Genomic DNA, 19,432 nt, shown 5'->3' with positions numbered 1-19,432 from the left:
CGATTTATCAATAAAATTCAACTTTTATGAATTTGTATACCATAACGTTTATGTGGCTTAATTGTGTGAGCACAAGTGTATGTATATGTATGATTAGCTACAGTACGTCCCCGTTAAAATTGAACTGGAAAAAAGCAGTCCAGGCTAAAATGAGAACTTCTCATGGAAACTAAATTAACAAATGACAGAAAGTATGCATAACACATTAATTGGTATGTGAATCGAAATACAGTGGAACTTCTATAACTCGAAGTTCTCCATAACTCATGAATTGGCAATGGACTCTCACACTCGTTGTTTTGTGGATTATGGTGATTCGAGTTAGGGATGTTGAATGTTTTTTATTGTTTAAACATTGAAAATAAACATTTGAAGATAACAGTAAATTTTATCGGATATGTACTGTATGTGGTCATAGATGGCAGAGAGGTTTTAATTTTAGTTTTTATTCTGATAAACAAAAGAGAACATTGGAAACGAGAAAATTGGTATATACTAATCTCATATCTGATCCTCGTACAAGTTTATTTATTTAAGTATACATCCGCCAAGTTATACAACTAAATAATTTAAAATTATATAATATGTTTTATGTACTTAAAAGGGAGGGATTAATAGTATTTAATACTAGTATAAATTGAACAAAAATTGTAAGAATAGCAAATTATAGCAAATTAGGAAGGAGAAAGTGGAAAAGGTGAGACTAGGGATATTGCAGTAGACGTGATTTGATATCTGGGATGAAGGCACTGAGTGATCCGCTATAGAAGTCCACATCACTATGTAATGAGTTGACGAGCCTGGCCAGACGGTTGTGAGGAACGTAGCTCTTGGTAGTTTTCATAGTCTTCAGGAGACGGTTACGTCTCAGTGAGAGACCCACTGATACAAATTCGAAACTGCTGATGATGTCTGGCGCATCGATAAGGCCGTCCACGACTTTGAAGAAAAATATCATGTCAGCTACTTGACGAGGTTCTTGCAGGCTGTTGATGTTTATAGACATCAGACAATGTGGTGTAACCACCAGGAATACCATATCGATAGCCAAGATATTTACATAGCTTTGATTGTATTTTTTCAACACGACTACAGGCTGCATCGGTATAAGGCGTCCAAATTACAGAGCCATATTCTAAAATTGGCAGAACCATTGATGAGTGATCTCCTCAATATGCTTGTTAAACCTTTACATGATCCACTCACTTAACAACTCATCATTTAGATAATAATTAGCTGGTTTTCTGGTACGTGACCGTGAGTAGGATACAGTAACACATTTTCTGACATTCAAGTCCAATTTGTATAATCGGCACCACAACGAAAGCTTGTCTATGTCATTCTGAAGAACTCGAAGGTCTTGCTCACCGGTTATCATTCTGAAGATCTTCAAATCGTCTGCATACAGCAAAAATTCTGATTGAAAGTTATCGCCAATATCGTTTACGAAGATATTAAAGAGAATAGGCCCCAGATGTGACCCCTGAGATACTCCTGAGGTTATATTATGCTTAGCAGACAGGTATCCGTCTACTTCGACTTGGAAATGCCTTCCTGTAAGATATGATTGAATCCAACACAGTGCATTACCGCATATACCGTATCTTCTAAGTTTGTTTTTCAGAATAGTATGATCCACCCTGTCAAAAGCCTTGCTGAAATCGGTGTAAATGGTGTGAGCTGAGTGGTCATTGTTTAGTGCATCTAGTAGATAATTTACGTAGATAAACAGGTTAGAGGAAGTCGACCTTCCGCCGACGAAACCATGCTGCTTGTTGGTGATAATATTTGTGAAGAATGCAGTGAGTTGTGGGAGAACTATCTTCTCGAAAAGCTGATTGGATGATGGATTGATATAGTTAACGACCTCAGACTTTGGGCCCTCCTTGTGAATCGGACAGATGTAGGATGATTTCCATTTAGTTGGGAAGGCACCATTTTGTAAGAGTAACTGAATAAGTGTGTGATATGCCTGCACAGTTTTTAAGAAACGTATTTGGTAAGCCGTCCGGACCAGCACCTTTCTTCAAGTTCAGTGTCGACAACATTTTATGGACGTCATTGCTGTTAACCCAAAATTCATCCATTGTGACAGTCGGAGCTGGTACTACTTCAGTTGACGGTGAACACTGGTGAGAATTTCAGTTGTACACTATAGAAAAAGGATGCGAAATATTGCTATATCGATACCTGAGTCTGCCGTCAGATTATCCCAGGACATGGTGGACGGGATGTCACCATTACCTCTTTTTTTATGTTTAACAAATTTCCAGAACACATTAGCGTCATCCTGTACTTGTTGTTCAATTTTATCTATGTAATCCTTGTAGCATTGTTTATTGAGAATTTCACATTCTCTCCTGAGTTCGCTAAACTTTCTATAATCCTTTTTGCAATTGCACTTCTTGTAGGTAGTATGGGCTTCCTTCTTAAGTATCGTTTTGTGTTTTAATTCGCTTGAAAACCAGTTCGGAAAGTTGTTGTTGTTTTGTGAACGGACAGGCACATAGGTAGATATACCTCTTTGAATAATGTCATAGAAGACTACAACTTTGCTGTCTAGGGTAGAGGATGAATACAGGCTCGACCAATCGACGTTTAGATAAAGTGCAGTTAAACGATAATACATGACTAATTGATTATTTATACGAAAATGTTTTAAACATGCATATATATTTTCAAAATTAAATTATAAATACATGTGTATGTGTTTGTGTATTAATTTTTCCATCGTCTTTTCAGCTAAACAGTCACAATGAGATCGGAGGATGTCCCCTGGGTGCGCCTCGCTGTTATTGGAAACGCGGATGTGGGGAAATCAGGTCGGTTACTTAAATAATCAAATATCAACAATATTTAACACATTATCAAATAAATGGGCAAATGTGTTAAGCAGTCATATAAACAGACTTGAACTTGCCAGTCAATGTCAAGAAACCGCCGCTGCTATCGGTGACATGTGGAGTAAATCCTGAATTAATAACTCATAAATAATTAAGAAAGAACGTAAGAAATGCGTAAGCTTTTAACGTAATACGTCAGCGAATGTAATATTTTTTGTTTTGCTTCTTTGCTTTTGTTTACTAAAAAGTCAAATGCTTAAATCCAAAACTGATAATTAAAATGTTACTTTTATTCCATAATGATGAGTAATCTAACGTATACTTATGCATGCACCTATGAAACATGATGTCCACATAAGTAAGTCTGAAAGTATTCTAAAAAACTAGGTCCGATTACCAATAAGATGTCTTAGGCCAGTACCATGTATTCTCATTTTGCATGATTTTTACACACATTGACAGGCACATGCATATTTAAGCACCAAGAGAGGTGCTAATCTAATCTCATATTCGGTTTTTTGAAAATCGGCAGTTGGAAGTAATTACAAAATGATTCAGTTGAATTCAATGCCAGATGTAGTAATTGCATGATTGTCTGGTCAATAGTCGTGCTTTCAATTTCTGAGATGAATATCACTACAGATGTGCAAGCATTTCATATATACACACTAGCAAATTTCTTTGCATGTATGTTTCATTAAAGCTGTAAATGGATGTAATGTACCCATTACAGATTAAAATTGGGATACCGGTGTTGCTGACGTATTATTATTTGCAGGTATTGCATTTGCAAGATATTCTCGTAAAATCACATTTAATCTTTTATCAGAATATAAATCTTTTAAATTTCAATTCACTTACGTGCACCATGGCGTATGAGTAACAATTGTATAAGTTGTGACCAGTTCGTTATCGTTAAGATATTGCTGCCTCGAAACCGATTTTAGACCTATACTGATCGGGAGTCAATCCCGATTTGAATTGACATATTAAAGGACTGTTGAAACAAATGATTTAATTTATATGTTAGGTTAGTTTAGTATGCACCATACGTACATAATTGCAACGCATTTGTATATTTGGCTTTGACACCTGATTTGACTGTGCATACTCATTTCATATTCGGCATATTAAGGCGAATATGTATGTGTATGTGACTCACCAGAATTTTCAATTGTTGTATAAACATAAACAATGCATCTTGTCAATGCAATGGAAATTATTATATTTTGATTTTCTGAATTGAAACAAAAACACAAACTTATGCGTAGTGAGTGATAAATGGCTAAACAAAAATGAAAAAAAAAAACATATATTTCAAATAATGGGAGCGTATCAATTCTGATGGTTCTGTTGCTTTATCTTTTTAGCGTTGACAGTGCGTTATCTGACAGGCCGATTCATTGGCGAATATCGCTCCAACACAGATCTGTTATATAATAAAACAATCAATTTGAATGGCGGTCTGACGGAAGTAGAAATCGTTGATGTGTATGCCGGAAGCACGGATGATTTTCCAATTGAACAGGTAAATAAATCATATCTTTTAACGCAAACATGAAATTTTTAAATTGTACCTAAGTACATAAATATATTTTGGTTATGTTTATATAAGTAATTTTACATACATATATTTGTATATTTATATTGGTGATGTTTGCAGGTTCTTTGGGCCGATGCTTGCATGGTCGTCTACAATATAACAGAACGCAGAAGCCTAAACTATGCGACCAAATGTTTGGGCGAAATCAAGGCGTTACAAAATGGACCATCGGCGTACTTAATAGGCAATAAAGCCGATTTGGATCATTTGCGCGAGGTAGGTTTGCGTATCCCAACGTATTCTTCTTCCTCTTCTTTATAGGCGTAGACACCGTTTACGCGGTTAAAGCCGAGTATACAACAGATGTCTCTTATTTAGATATGTATGCATATTTAATTTCAGATACCTGAAAAAGAGGGTGCTGCTTTGGCTGCTGCACATTCCATAGGCTTTTGTGAAGTTTCCGTCGCTGAGTACACTCCTATACTGTCAAAGGCCTTCGAAAAATTGATTATTGACTCCCGTGCGCAACCACAAAAGCAAATTCGTAAGTTTTCCGTAAGTAAAATGCTTGGAACCCTTATGGGAAGCAGTGGTTATGGTAGCAGTCGTAACTTGGCTATAAATCAAGGAACCGTGATACCCTGCCATAAGGGAGAGTTGCACAAGACACGCGCTCTGAAGCGTCGACAAGGATTCATGGCAACGTCCAGTTTGTGACCTTCTGCTGAAACAGATTGGTAAAGAGATCACTATCAAGGGATGGGTAAGGGAGGTTTAAGCTTTTCTATAGTCGATAAATTTACACAATTATTAAGTGTATCTACTACATGTGTATACACATGTACTCGTTTTGTACTGACGAAAGGACAATGATTTCAACTTTTTTTGTTTTGAAATGGAATTTGATACACTATCTTAAGCTATTCTTATTATAAAAATGACGCCAAAAAGTAAAACCGTCTAAGAAAAAAAAACTAGAGTAAGTTATAAGTGTTTTATATGGCATACATACATGCACATATGTACTATATACATATGTATTTGCTGATTATTCTCTTTTAAAAATCAAAAAAGAAAAAACTTATATAGATTAAATATTTAATAACTAAAATTATTTTTTTGTTATAAATTTACTAATTAATATGCTTATAACAAATTTGTAGAAGAAAATACCTATACTTACATATACTAATGTATACATATTTATACAAATCTTTTGAATAATACTAAGGCAGTTCGAAATTTCATTTGAAAACAGAAAAATGTTGAATTTTAAAAATTGACATGAAATACATAATTTTTTGTTTTCGAAAAATTCGCCTGAAAAGAACTGTGATATGTAGAAATTACAATTATTTTTATTTTATAGTTTTATTAAATTTTTTTTTTATATTTCGCCCAATGATAAATACAAAATATTTAGGATTAAGTTTTTAAGAAATTGTAAAATCGACATGCAAATCTATTTAACTGGAATTGTAGCATTTTGTTAACGCAAATTGCTATAAATTTTCATTAATTTAGTTTCGATGGATTAAATTTTTAATCATCAACGTTCATAAATTTTCTTTTATAAATTCCATTCATTTATAAAAGTTTAAGTCCAACTTTATCTCTTTAAAAAGTAAAATTTTCGAAACATTTTGACCGACTGTGACTTTGATTGCTAATTGCCTTGAGTTCGATTAGAATTAGGAAGTCATATTTTAATAAAGTTGTCTATTAACTATGTTAATAAAAAAACATTGATTGGTCAGCATTATTCAATCGAAATACAGGAGGAAATTACGAGACATTGCAGTAGCTTGGCTTTGAAGTGTTTCAAGCCCATTCAAAAGTTTTACCTGCTTTCACTTATAACAACTGCTTTAAGAAAATATACAATAAATAATATTATTATATACTTTATATATGTATATATACATAACTTTATGAACAAAAGCAAATTTATGTAAAACCGCAGAAATTAAGTAATTTCTTATTAAACTAAGCCAAAGAAAAGAACTATTTCCACTGTATTAAAAAAAGAAAGTAATGTTTAATAAATTTCGGAAGAAATTTTATGTAACAAAAAAAAAAACAAAATAAGTATTTTCTCTAAACTTTATTCGCTCCATAAGAATGAAGAATACTTGTACGATCTGTGCAATCGTCGACCACGACTGAAGGTAGCTATGACAGTTTCGCTCCAAAGCCATGCCTTAGTGCAGGCAGTGTTTATGGTGTTGAGTTTTCGCGATGGGTTTAGAAAGCTGGAGAGAGCCTCGATATCGAAAATGCAGCTCCAATGGAATATATTATACTAAAATGTATGTTTGATACGATTTCAACAGACTCTCTAATAATCGAGCTTAATGGTTTTCGTTTGACGAAAAACAAACAAATATGTGACAAACGAATAATTTTATTATATCAAATAGTATTATTACCACATCAAAAAACAAAAAAAAAAAATATTTTATATGGGTACCTTCTTTCAATTCTTGCGTATTTAATCGTTGGTGTAAATTGCTCAGTTGGTTAAATTACGGTAAAGTCAATATAAAACCAATTATATGTATATACATACATATAGTTATCAGTCAGTTGTCATATTTATTTCATTGTACTATATTACACCAAAAGTGTATTTAGGTTGTACATTATACTATTTGCTTAAAACAAAACCACGTAGTCATCCAAAATAAAATTTAGAAAAAACGTGTTTAACAATTCACATGTCCAGATAGTAAGTAAAAAATAATAAGTAAAAATTTTATAGATTTGTTTTGAAGAAGCTAGGTCTGCATAACATTTTTTATATAATTCAATACATCTTTGTGTGCAAGTACACCCATATGGTCCACCCCATTTAAAGCAACGTTTGTGATATTGGCACTTTGTCGATCGATCCATGCATGACAAGCACGTAAGGACCGCTGATTTACTGTTCCATCACCTTTTCCCATTATCAATTTGGGTGTTTCATCAATGATAATATCCTTTTTGTATTGTAAACTAAGGCGGAAATAAAATAATGTTTAATAGGGTATATGTATGTATGTATGTATTAAATTTGGCATCCAGAAATATTTCAACTTACCGCTCAACTGTGTCCAAACCGTCCCCGTACAGACAGTGCAGTTCTATTTCTGGCGGACTGAAATTTAATGTGAATTGCATATTGTCTGCTCGCATATGCCAACCAACGGAATAATCAATATCGTCGAAATATTGCTTCAGTTGTGACATTGTATAAACGCGTGAAGGGGTTTCTACCAAGACCTCCGAAGGTCGCCAAAAGAGCGGCGAGGGAAGTAACCACGCCGTAGAGGGATTCGTAATTTGTTCTTCCTTCAAAATTTTTCCACTGAGAAGAAACGAGTCCAAATCATCACCTGTAAAAATAATATTTTGTAATTATTACCTATTTTAGGATTTGCAGCGTTATAGATTTTGAAGCTAATACTAAATACAATAATCTTTAGGACCCTTCAGAAGCTATATACTAATTTTTTTAATCACTTACCCATTGCAAACACCTTAAGGGCTTTCATACTACCCGCCCATGCTCCGGCTAAACTTATTTGTCGCTTTACGTATTTTTTCCGCCATTCCGTAGTCTGTTGGTGGAGAAACACTAATGTCATTGGACTGCCCATACTGTGAGATATGAACGTAACAGGCGATTTTGAGTTTCGTTCATATGAATCCTCAACAAGTTTTTTTAAATCAATGAAAAATTGACGATGTTCACCTAGAGCAAAATAAATAAAAACATAGAATGTACTTATAATTGTACATTAAAGGCATACTTGGTCCTTTTCGAAAGTCATATGGTGCTCCATGTATATTCTTTTTTCGTTCATAGCCCAAATCAACTAACACATTTGCTATATCTTTAAAGTAGGCCCCAGCTTTATTATGTGTAGGATCTATCCATTCAACCACCTCAGGATCACCCCATCCAGGAACACGTATATCAACTCCTGGTGTATTGTGAGTTGTTCGAGTAATTTCATCGTAATATAGTTTAACATTTTCAACCCAACAATAAACTGGCGGTATCACCAATAATTCCAAATTTAACCACAGACTGTACCAATCAGATTTCTTTGCACAATACAGAAGGGAGCTCGATTTATTGAGTTTCGCCTCGAGTTGGCTTCCACCGTCGCCTGGAACTGTAACAATGCGTATAGGTTTTTATACAATGGTCGTCTATTTAAGCAAGTACTACATTTTATGGTCAACAAATCAATATATTGATGAAACTTACCAAATATTACAGGAGATAATAATTTTGATCGTTTGAAAAATGACCCCGCGTTGACTACTTCCTTTATGGAAAATAGAACTACATAGATCCAGAAAAAAACCAACTTCATCGTTTTGTAAATTTTCACTTTCCCCAAGATAATTGAATCTATACACTCAACAATTTTTTTATTATATGACTTTACTTTATTCAATTATTTATATTTATATTTATTTATTTGCTTTGCTTTCCACTCAGCTCAGAATAAATGAAACCGAACAAAGGTGAAATGATTCAGGCGACATTAGAAATATGACGCCTTATTACTATCACAATTTTATGAAATTTTGTTGCTTCTTTTGAGGACGAATTTATAACAATTTTATAATTATTTTATTGCAAATACTAATAATTAAATTATACTAGTGTGCGAAAACAAATCATTTATCTCTATAAACTATCTGTAAATTACTTGATAATGACATTTGTTGAAAGCTGTTTAGAAAAGCTAAGAACGTAAATTACTATGATATACGTTTTCTGCAAAAGTCTAATGGTTAATTCACATAGAACTTCCGCTCCGCTTTGAGTCAGACATTTGTTTTGACAGCAAAGTTCGCTTTAGCATGAATAATGCTTTTTTTCAGTTAATTAAAAGTGTTATTTGTGAAAATGGAGTTGTCGGCAGAGAACGTTTAATATTATTAATTATAATATAATATTATTAATTATACGTTCTCTGTTGTCGGAGTTTATACTTTCATCGTATTGAAAACTGGCAACTCTGTTGACTGTCAAAAAAGCATATTCTCTTTTAAAGAGCATAGATCTATAAATTCGGCATTTATAACATTTGATTAAAGAGTGGCATTTCTGAAAGCAACTAAAAACTTTGCTGTAAGCTGTGATTAATATGGAGGAGGATTTGTTTAATATTCCATTACCGGACGTAAAACGAGAACTGCGTCGAGGCATTATCGAATGCCAAAAGCGAGGGCTAATTCAAAGTGCTAAGTGGCTCGCTGAAATGAGCCATGGCCTTAGTGATGTCGACTGTGATGTAGGTGGAACAAATCGCTGCAAACAACAGTTTACGTCAGCGAATGAAGAATCTTGTCAGTTCCTGGAGGGAATATCCCAAGCAGAATATGATAATTATTTTCTGGCAAAAAGTTATTTCGATGTGCATGAGTATGATCGAGCTGCGTACTTTGTGCGAAATTGTGAATCGTCTGTTCCACGTTTCCTACATCTTTATGCAACTTTCTTAGCAAAAGAAAAAAAACGTCTGGACTCCACAACAGATCGTTCGAATTTGAATGATATAGGACACGTGCGAGATATGACAGAATTGTTGACAATTCTTCGTTCGGAATATTCGCACGGTCGTCTTGATGGTTATGGTATATATCTTTATGGGGTGGTATTAAAATCATTGAATCTCAACAAAGTCGCAATACAAATGTTGGTACATGCAATTCGACTAGCACCAATGTTATGGGCAGCTTATGTTGAACTAGCACCGCTCATACTGGAAAAAGAAAAAATGTTGTCTCTAAATTTTGGGGGACATTGGATGCGCCACTTTTTTGTTGCACTAAGTTACATTGAAATGTATTTGAATGATGAAGGCTTAAAAGCATATGAAGATCTCCAACATGCAGGATTTCGTAAAAGTGTATATGTAATTTCACAAATGGCACAAGCATATCACAACAAAAGAGGTTTGTACCTATCACGTACATACTTATATTGAAATAACAAATAGAGTGCGAAGCAATAATATTGCAGTAGAAAAATTAATTATGGTACACTATGCAAGTTATTATAAAAAATTAATGAAAATATTTTTATTTCTTTTATTATTTGTTTCCAAAGATGTCGATAGAGCAATAGAAATTTTCCAGACACTGCAAGAAGTCGATCCCTATCGATTGGAAAATATGGACACTTACTCTAATTTGCTTTTTGTAAAGGAATTGAAGACAGAAATGGCTCAACTAGCACATAAGGCAGTCAGTATTAATAAGTATTGTCCAGAAACATGCTGCGTTGTTGGTAAATTAGTGATATTGGTTGTCTTAAAAACATTTAATTTTTATGTTTTTTAGGCAACTATTACAGTATACGGTCAGACCATCAAATGGCTATCGTCTACTTTCAGCGTGCTCTTAAATTAAATCCAAAGTACTTGTCAGCATGGACATTAATGGGTCACGAGTTTATGGAACTGAAAAATACAAATGCCGCTATACAAAGCTATCGCAAGGCGGTGGGTAAGTTACCAAAGTTTGTCCAAAAACCTTTGAATAACAAATATTCCGATATTTAGAAGTTAATAAGCGAGATTATCGCGCCTGGTACGGCTTGGGTCAATCATATGAAATTCTCAAAATGCACTATTACAGTTTGTACTATTTCAAAATAGCCCACCAATTACGACCATATGATAGCCGAATGCTTGTGGCTTTAGGAGAAACATACGAAAAACTCGAAAAGTTCGAAAACGCCATCAAGTGTTATTGGAAAGCTTGTGATGTAGGTGACATAGAAGGAGTTGCTATGTGTAAATTAGCTGGTCTACATGAAAAAAGGGGAGAGATTGAAGATGCTGTTCAATGTTATATAATGTATTGCGATGACGAAAGAGCAGCAACAGACAAACAAAGTTTATACCATGGTTTCATGACTTTGGCGAACTATTACGAAGCAAAAGGTCAATTTGACAAAGCTTCGCATTATGCTTATAAATGTCTCGAATCCGATGAGGTAGTTATGTACATGCATTGTGAATATTATAATTTTATACTTTTTATAATTTTTTTATGATTCGGTAAACCTATAGCGGAAATCTGAGGCAAAAGCCTTACTTAAAACGATTGAAAATAAACGTAGTGGGAAAACCGCAAACAGTGATAGTGAAGCGAATAATTCTGCGAATGCAAACGTCATAGCAGGGGATACCTCATCAGATGATGACATAGAGATGGAATTAAGTGAATATCTGTGTAGCGACTATGCACTGTCCTGCCAATCAGATATAAAAGTGCCTACAAAATCGGCAACAACCGATGCTGAAAGCAATACAAATATGCATTTGGTATCAACTACAGGCGATATGAGTTTGAATGAAAGCGAATTGGCTGTTTCAAGCAATGCAAATGATATTGGCCCGAGTACTAGCGCGGCGGCAGCGAGTGAAGTTGGGCACTCAAATGAAAAAGCAGCACAAATTAGAGATCCAGAAAGTAATGACGACGAGCTACATTCCATGGAAATTTCTTCAATTTCTATAGATTAAAATAGGTTATTCAATTGTCGAAGCAACAGTTTGGCATTTGGAGCACATATTTTCAGTTATTTTCTTGTAAAACATGTTATTTATAAACTTTGCTACACATTAGTATAAAGGATTATTGTAAATGTACACTACAAAGTTAAATATGAACTTTATTTTTGTAAAAGTATGCCAGTGACTGAAAACGATTAAATTTTTACGGTTTTTTAAGTATTATTCATGAGTTCTTATGTTGTTAAATATAATTGTTGTGATGTACATACGTATGTCTTACATAAATTGCTACCAAATAATATTAATTTGTTCCATATTACAAAATTTCTGAATGCACAATATTGATATTCAAATTGAATTAACACAATTTATTTTATCATTAACACCTTCCTCTCAAACATATTTGTTAATAACCAAGCAGTATTAGAAATATATATTTGTACAAATGGGAATTTTAAAATTTTTAGTTTAACGTAATAATTCCAATCAAAAATACAGTGTTCTGGAGTGCTCTTAGAAAGCTAAATCACTTGCCTTTGTCATATGGAATCGCGTTTGTAATTGATCAATAAATATATAGTATTTTCTCCATACTTATATTTTTGCGATAGTTAATGTAAAAATTAACTGATAAAACGAAAATTCTGTATATTTATTGCTCACGTTTAATACGTAAAACTAAGCTAATGAAAAATAACACCATAAAGAATAGTATCCAAATGGAAAGCACGGAAATGTCGTGGCCATATAAGTCGGCTTCCATATCCAACTCCTTTAACAATTTACTTGGTGATTTAAAGTAACAAAATTCTCTATAACATTGTAAATCGGGGCGACCATACCCATATATTGCTTGAATAAATGCTTCCATGGTATAACGATAGAAGGAGATATCACATAATGGCCGAAAAATATCTGACAATTCATGAATACGTATAAAAAACCCTGAAAAAATCATAAACGGAATCGATATTCCAGGTACTAATAGGATTGCCATCTACAAAACAAACAAAAACGCATATGTTATTTTACCAATTCTTATACTTTCAGCTTTTCAAAGATAGCTCACCTGCAATTCGAATATCGACCCAAACGCTAATCCCATAAAGTGACCTACAATGGCCAAAATTATACTAACGACCCAGCACATAGCAAATCGTAGAGCATCGTCCGGTTGACTAGTCATAAAGTAAATTATCGCCGTAAATAATGTTGGACAAATTAAGAGCATCGGAAGATCTGAGGTAAGTTTTGACGCATAATACGCTCTAAGGGAATACCAACCGTTTAAGTACTCACGTATAAAAACCGGCGTGTCCTGAGGACCTAAAATATGGTTAATTTCAGATATTAACTTCGAATGAATATTCATGTGGTTGCAGTTCACTTCGAAGTGTGAATTCGGAGCCCATGTATGTATATACATATGGTGCATATAAAACCACAGTAACAATATAAATTTTACTCACATAGCAAAATTGAAGGCATAGCGTTGCCAAAGAATATAAACATTATAATGAAAAAAATGCAAGAAATATTTGTTAAAGTCCTGGCACCGTCATTGCCGATATCCCAAAATACTGCCCCAACAAGAGCTGCAACAATAACATGCACTACAACACGTAATTGTACTGCTATCTATTTCAAAGAAGAAAAACAAAAATAATTCCGTTCTAAGTTTTGAAGTGCAATAAGCTACCAAGTTCCTTGACATTGTACGTAGGGATCTCCGTGTGAGTATGACCATTTGCCTGTAGATCCCTACCTTGGCTTCGGGACGTATGGTTGTGAATCTGCATCGTTCATGTGCTGATCGCCTGCTTTCGGTGTCACTGTGCGATGGCACATCAATTGTGGTGTGATTATTTGAGTTATTTAATATTTTGGCTATGATAACAGAAATATACCAGTCATAATGGGAAGAATAATAGAATCTTATGGGCTATTAAATACATGTATTTACAAATGTATGTATATAATCGAATACCGATGTGTACTAAATTCGTCTAAGAATTTAGTAATAAATTTGCTTGTACTGTATTAATGTATTACTTACTATTTTCGTCTATTGCATCCGTTTCGTCTTCATTAGGATGGGTATATGTTCCACAATAACGTATCTTATTACTTTCAATTAAATTCAAGATTTGTTCATTGTGCTCTTCACTGCTCACCTCTAAAGCTGAGGATAAAATAAACAGATATCTAAGTACATGCGCCCGTTATCCTCTATAAACTTAAGGTATAGGCCTCTCAAACTCACCGAAATCGGCTGGGTTGTAATATTCGGGAAATGTAAAGCCCGCTTTCTCAAAAGTGGGAATCATATCCGCTTTTGGTCCTGAATAAACCATATTTCCTCGCGACATAACTATAACATCATCAAATAGTTTCATAAGTTTCGAACTTGGCTGGTGAATTACACAAACAATTATCCGGCCATCAAGCGCTAATTGTTTCAAATAGTTGATTATCTGCAAACTGGATACACTATCCAATCCACTAGTTGGCTCATCAAAAAACATAATTGGAGGATTGGTGACCAATTCTATAGCGATAGATAGACGTTTCCTCTCACCACCAGAAAGATTACGCACTAATCTGTGTCGACACTTTTCCATATTTAGTATCCGAATAATGTCGTTGACCTATTTGAAAAATGTAAGGCACGCAATTAGTGAAACACTGTTGTGTGGTATTTGAAAAACGTGAACTCTCACAATTTTTTCTTTTTCTTCGGACTTTGTTTCTGAAGGCAATTTAAGATCCACCGAATCGCTCATGGTCTCCTGCACCGTTAATAAATCGAGCAAGGCAAAATCTTGTGGAATGTAGCTTGATACCTTGCGATATGCCAAGTTATTTCGCTCTTCTCCATTGAAGGTAATTTTGCCTGACACACCACTTGCTCTGCAAATATTTGATCACTTTTCGTATATAATAAGTATAACATATAAAATTATTGTTATACTTAAACCCAGATAGCACATTGAGAATGGAAGTTTTCCCCGCACCAGATGGCCCCAACACAGCAGTTAGACGACCAGATTTGAGCTCTCCACATATGTCATTAAGTATCGTAACCAGTTTATTGTCTGATATCAAAAAATAAGTTGGAAAAATAGAATATTTACATAGCATACATATATCCATATATATGTACATATGTACATATGTGTAGGTATATTTGTTTGAGCATGATGTAAAAGGCAGGAAAAACAATATTGAAAATTCTTTACTTATACCACCGATGAAAAATTTTTTGTGCAAGAAAAACTACGAGATTCGGCGCAATCGGACCGCTGCCATGCCCACAAATCGTCATTAACAGAAAACTTATAAAGACCCATAACTAAGCATCTAATTAAACTTTAATTGTAATTTGGGAAATTTAATAAGTTTAATGTACATATCTCCTAAACCATTCACTCACTCCCCATATAACATTACTGTTCAAACTACTAAAAGCGCAATAAATCAATAACTAATTACGCTAAAGACATTACATTTTATCACCGAGATGGTATGAGAGGGTTTTGTGAGAGACGGTATGAAACAGACAGAACCCTTCCCGACTAGTACTTCTCTTAGCCCATCTATACCTAATAAAAGATTTTTATACTACCGAGTGACTTTATACCGGATATACAGATAGACCAATATGTGAGTTATCTGAATTAGTTTCTTTGTGACAATAATGAACAAAATTAAACGAAAACTTGACCTAGCCACCATATAACCATTACCAGGATTTTCAAACATTAGCTGATTTTGTATACGTATAATGATTTTGGTTTTTCTAACAAATCTTATGCCGAATATATAGGTCAGTGTATAAGTTATGTATAGTGTATGTGCATATATATAAAATTGCTTGGATTCCGATCCTCTGGTTGACGTTTTATATCATAGGTATTTCTCTTGCTTTGATTCCTGCAAGTTGCAAGAATATAAAATGTTCGGTTGCACCCGAACATAGCCCTTTCTTAATTGTTGTGACTACAACAGTCCCAATTATTTTTTATTTCTAGCTTCAGTTCTATAAATTCCCAACTATATGCCGTGAGTTTTTAAATTTTAATTATGACTAAATCCGAAAACCATAACTCAAGAACATTCTTCGAATGAAAAAATACTGACAAATTTTGATTAACGCGTAAATGAAAAACGTTGTCCAACATAATTTTTTTCCTTTCCTTTCACGTTTTGGTACTATGTTCCAGGAGTATTTGACGAACTCATGACTTACTCTGTTTAGCAGTATAGAAAACATTGCTGAAGTGTAATTTGAATTTCTCTTGGCTCAAGAGGTTGCCATTTGCTGAACTGCCGCTACCAATGGTCTCGATCTCCATTGCGTCATCCTTATTTGGCATTTTTAAATGTCACTATCCGCACACGGTGATTAAAATAACGCAGCTATTTAATCTATATTGATATAATGTCACTAACACCAAGTCAATTCACAGTTAAGCTTGAGATTAAAACAGCGACATAAATTTCGCTAACCTGCTAGATAAGCAATTAGCCTTGCTATTATAATATTAAGTGAATATATAAAATATGCTTTTAAACTTACACACAACGTACGACTTACTATATTATGGCCAGTGTTTCGCAACTCATGCACAACATTCATAGAGGAAATCATTATTGGCCGTCCTTTCAATCTATGTTTGTATATATGAATGTGTGAATGTATGTTGGTATGAATATAATTAATTTAGTTTCGTAAATTTAATCCAGAAAGTGATTTTTTGTCAAAATTTAAGTCAAATTTAATCTTTAGTACATCCATTGAAACGAGTAAAGAGATATTTATAAAGCATTGCTTTCACTTCACTTCATACAAATTGTGGCTATCGCATGAAAAGCTCTAACCAGACTAACGCACAATGCAAGCAAGCACAGCTACATACATATGGCTAAGTTTGATAGCGCTTGAGAAAGATACTCAGCTTGCCAGAAACAATTCAAACTAGAAACTGGTCTTTCATGGATCAATGCACTGAGGTAACAAAGAGAGAACTCTATTTCGGAAATTAAAACTGATCAAAAGCGAAGTGCATAGCAAAAAAATAAAGAAAGAATCGTGCAAGCGGCTTATATCTTGTGCTTCGGCTACTTTTAGATTGTTTAAACCGTGTTGCATCTTGGTAGATAACTGTGGTAAAAATTACGAAATGCTTCGCGCTTAATGTATAACAGTCCAAAAAAATAGCACTAATGTTCACACAGCAATGAGTTACAGCAAAGAACCGTAGCATCGGAAGAGTACTTTAAACTGAGATTACATTACTATTGCATTGATAAGAAAGCTCGCAATATGCATTTATTTTATTGTATGCACATATAAGTATGTACATTGTATATATGTATCTTTGGCTTTGGCGAATTCAGCAATAGCGGACGTTGTATGTATATACGCGGCTTATCAATGTAATAAATTGAGCAATATACATAAGTACATAAGTAGCTTAAATGTATGGTTAATCTTCAGTAGTTAGTCGGCGCATTATGTGGTTAAATTATTGCGCTTGGCCCATTACTTTATTACTGCAAAGAGTTAAAACTGAAATCCATAACGTCGCAAACATAAACATTCATACATACATACATACATATGTACGTATATTAGATATGTTTAGTATGTTTAGGCCAATTGTGTAGCACTAGTAGAAATGACCTTAAATCGAACCTGGTCCGTGCGTTATCGCATAATCTTTATTTGGGGTATTACTTGAATAAATGCGACTGAAGTAGTTTTCTAAGTAATTTGAAATATGTGTACATATTTGTAACTAAATATATCTCATGAATAACAAAAAAAGTTCGAAAAACAAAATGTCCTCGATTATTTTAAATTGTTTCCTTACATTGTATGCATACATACATTTGTATATTATTTTATTCTCCCCGAAAGTTTAAAAATCGGTTATGATAAATTTCGTATACAACCGAAACATATCAATCAGCATCATTCACCTCATACTTAAGTGCATTCTATACATTTGTATGCAATTGTCTACACATGACATCCGCTCATTAGCATTTTGTGATAAATATTTATTTATACGCTCTGCAATCAAATTGAATTGGATAATAACTACTAAAATTAATAGATGAATAAACACACTATTATTATTATAATCCAAATGCGCTTATCCCGTTTTGTTCGGTTCATTTCTGTGATTTACATATACACAAATACATATATATATAGTTATTTGTATACTGCACATACAATATTGTTGAAGCACTTAATCAATTAATATTCACTACACGCTGCCAATTATGAACTTGACCACTTTAATACACAAGTATATTCTTGCTTTTTATAAATATAGTATAAATATTTTTCTTTATCATTATTCAACCAATGTGAACTCATATTGACCTAGCGTATCCGCATATACTCATGAACATTTGTCTTGTGAGTTTACCGACTTCGACTGATTGGCTTCTAATCGCATTGTTAGCTTGGAGCTCCATGGCCGCTTGGGAATGTTCAGCCGCTCACACATTCTACTCGCCAATTTAGTGATAACATGAAAGTTTGAAAGAGTGAAAACCGTGAGTACAAAGGCGATCGTTTGCGAATTGATCGCTCTTTCTCTGACTTGTAGTTTACATCAATTAAGACGATTCTCGTATACAATAAGAATATATGTATATAACAATATTTACAATATATAAGTGTTATAAATCAATATCGTTATGGCTGGACACATGAATTTCAAATTGAAACACCTTCCCCATAAGTCAAATTTAGTATGAAAGAGATGCGAAATTCAATTTCCAATGCGTTTAAGAATTTTGAAGGTAAGCGGTTTTCTCCTCCAGCATTCTTTCACTTATCTGGTTTATTTTAGGTTTCAGAAAAATTAGATACAAAGCACCACAATCCCTCATGGAATCAAAGGGCATCGTTTGTTATCTTTCAAGAATTTTAATCACATTTATAAAATTTGGTTGCAATTAGTTAATTCAACAATGGTGTTTTATATTATGCGTACACATACTATGTATATTTCTATAGCTATCTCGAATAAATTATGATTTTCTATATTTAACAAGTACACACAGAATTTCTACCAAAATTATATTTTTAATCAGTTAAATGGAAAATACTCCTTTTGGAATATCGTTGGGCTGAACCATTACACCTTTGTTAACGAATTTTAATTTCAATCCAACTTCTTCCGTTAGTTCGTAGAATATCACAGTTCTTGACTCTGAAAATGCATTATGTCCTGTCATTTGTAATCATTTTCAAAGTTTTAAGTCTTCAATTCAGATACTTAATTTGACAATATAGTTATAACATTTTTAATGTCATTTCTGATATAATGAGAATTAGAAAAATTGGTATCAATGAGAAATTAGTTTTTCACTTCTTGAAACTTATTTGCAGAATATACGTGCAGAAATGGGTACACTTTTCTCAGGTCCAACAAAGCGAGCAAAAGTTGTATTCTGATAGTATTCGTATTTCCACTATGAGTCCTTTCGTT

At 33.7% G+C, this 19,432-nt stretch overlaps 4 protein-coding genes across 13 annotated transcripts in view; 2 read left to right on the top strand and 2 right to left on the bottom strand.

The window, feature by feature from the left end:
• LOC108968173 (ras-related and estrogen-regulated growth inhibitor-like protein) overlaps positions 1 to 5,462 on the top strand; it is a 9,571-nt gene extending 4,109 nt beyond the window's left edge. For all 3 annotated transcript variants that reach the window (XM_018931985.1, XM_018931986.1, XM_018931987.1), the window contains exons 2-5: positions 2,743 to 2,822; positions 4,214 to 4,371; positions 4,507 to 4,662; positions 4,789 to 5,462. In XM_018931985.1, coding sequence (XP_018787530.1) covers positions 2,756 to 2,822; positions 4,214 to 4,371; positions 4,507 to 4,662; positions 4,789 to 5,106 — 699 coding nt within the window. In that variant the 5' untranslated portion in view covers positions 2,743 to 2,755 and the 3' untranslated portion in view covers positions 5,107 to 5,462. The remainder of the gene's footprint in view (positions 1 to 2,742; positions 2,823 to 4,213; positions 4,372 to 4,506; positions 4,663 to 4,788) is intronic.
• A 1,469-nt stretch (positions 5,463 to 6,931) lies between these two features.
• On the bottom strand, positions 6,932 to 8,756 carry LOC108968169 (group XV phospholipase A2-like). Its single transcript, XM_018931979.1, has 5 exons — positions 8,648 to 8,756; positions 8,184 to 8,552; positions 7,898 to 8,125; positions 7,472 to 7,766; positions 6,932 to 7,386 (listed from the first exon to the last, which is right to left on the bottom strand). Exons 1-5 carry the CDS (start codon positions 8,754 to 8,756, stop codon positions 7,167 to 7,169), a joined length of 1,221 nt encoding a protein of 406 aa, XP_018787524.1. The 3' UTR covers positions 6,932 to 7,166.
• Positions 8,757 to 9,463: 707 nt separating this feature from the next.
• LOC108968209 (cell division cycle protein 23 homolog) lies at positions 9,464 to 12,134 on the top strand. Of its 2 annotated transcripts, none has more exons than XM_018932089.1 (5): positions 9,464 to 10,350; positions 10,505 to 10,684; positions 10,738 to 10,902; positions 11,055 to 11,395; positions 11,472 to 12,134. In XM_018932089.1, exons 1-5 carry the CDS (start codon positions 9,540 to 9,542, stop codon positions 11,925 to 11,927), a joined length of 1,953 nt encoding a protein of 650 aa, XP_018787634.1. In that variant the 5' UTR covers positions 9,464 to 9,539; the 3' UTR covers positions 11,928 to 12,134. The 2 variants fall into 2 exon arrangements, with proteins under 2 accessions (XP_018787634.1, XP_018787633.1); XM_018932088.1 differs by having other exon boundaries at positions 10,959 to 11,395.
• LOC108968210 (ATP-binding cassette sub-family G member 1) lies at positions 12,052 to 18,356 on the bottom strand. 7 transcript variants are annotated; one of them, XM_018932096.1, is made up of 10 exons: positions 18,316 to 18,356; positions 16,168 to 16,346; positions 14,890 to 15,013; positions 14,639 to 14,828; positions 14,182 to 14,566; positions 13,975 to 14,100; positions 13,618 to 13,805; positions 13,388 to 13,556; positions 12,988 to 13,244; positions 12,052 to 12,915 (listed from the first exon to the last, which is right to left on the bottom strand). In XM_018932096.1, exons 2-10 carry the CDS (start codon positions 16,292 to 16,294, stop codon positions 12,571 to 12,573), a joined length of 1,911 nt encoding a protein of 636 aa, XP_018787641.1. In that variant the 5' UTR covers positions 16,295 to 16,346; positions 18,316 to 18,356; the 3' UTR covers positions 12,052 to 12,570. The 7 variants fall into 7 exon arrangements, with proteins under 7 accessions (XP_018787641.1, XP_018787635.1, XP_018787636.1 ...); XM_018932090.1 differs by having other exon boundaries at positions 16,168 to 16,430; positions 18,055 to 18,334; XM_018932091.1 differs by lacking the exon at positions 18,316 to 18,356 and adding an exon at positions 16,498 to 17,764 and having other exon boundaries at positions 16,168 to 16,427.
• Between the last annotated feature and the right edge of the window lie 1,076 nt (positions 18,357 to 19,432).

Source organism: Bactrocera latifrons, unplaced genomic scaffold (genome assembly GCF_001853355.1).
Source record: "Bactrocera latifrons isolate USDA-ARS-PBARC rearing strain unplaced genomic scaffold, ASM185335v1 scaffold_206, whole genome shotgun sequence".
Classification (NCBI taxonomy): Eukaryota; Metazoa; Arthropoda; class Insecta; order Diptera; family Tephritidae; genus Bactrocera; species Bactrocera latifrons.
This window is presented reverse-complemented; position numbering and strand designations above follow the sequence as displayed.

Excerpts from the sequence above, each read along its gene's own strand:
- LOC108968209 (XM_018932088.1), top strand. The coding sequence starts at position 9,540 with ATGGAGGAGGATTTGTTTAATATTCCATTACCGGACGTAAAACGAGAA. Across the intron at positions 10,351-10,504 it reads AGCATATCACAACAAAAGAG|ATGTCGATAGAGCAATAGAA; the intron begins GTTTGTACCTAT and ends TTGTTTCCAAAG. Across the intron at positions 10,685-10,737 it reads AGAAACATGCTGCGTTGTTG|GCAACTATTACAGTATACGG; the intron begins GTAAATTAGTGA and ends TATGTTTTTTAG.
- LOC108968210 (XM_018932096.1), bottom strand. The coding sequence starts at position 16,294 with ATGCCAAATAAGGATGACGCAATGGAGATCGAGACCATTGGTAGCGGC. Across the intron at positions 14,567-14,638 it reads CCGAAGAAAAAGAAAAAATT|GTCAACGACATTATTCGGAT; the intron begins GTGAGAGTTCAC and ends TTTTTCAAATAG. Across the intron at positions 13,245-13,387 it reads TATGCCTTCAATTTTGCTAT|GTCCTCAGGACACGCCGGTT; the intron begins GTGAGTAAAATT and ends ACCATATTTTAG.
- LOC108968169 (XM_018931979.1), bottom strand. The coding sequence starts at position 8,756 with ATGAAGTTGGTTTTTTTCTGGATCTATGTAGTTCTATTTTCCATAAAG. Across the intron at positions 8,126-8,183 it reads TGACTTTCGAAAAGGACCAA|GTGAACATCGTCAATTTTTC; the intron begins GTATGCCTTTAA and ends ATTTTGCTCTAG. Across the intron at positions 7,387-7,471 it reads GGTTTGGACACAGTTGAGCG|TTTACAATACAAAAAGGATA; the intron begins GTAAGTTGAAAT and ends TTTCCGCCTTAG.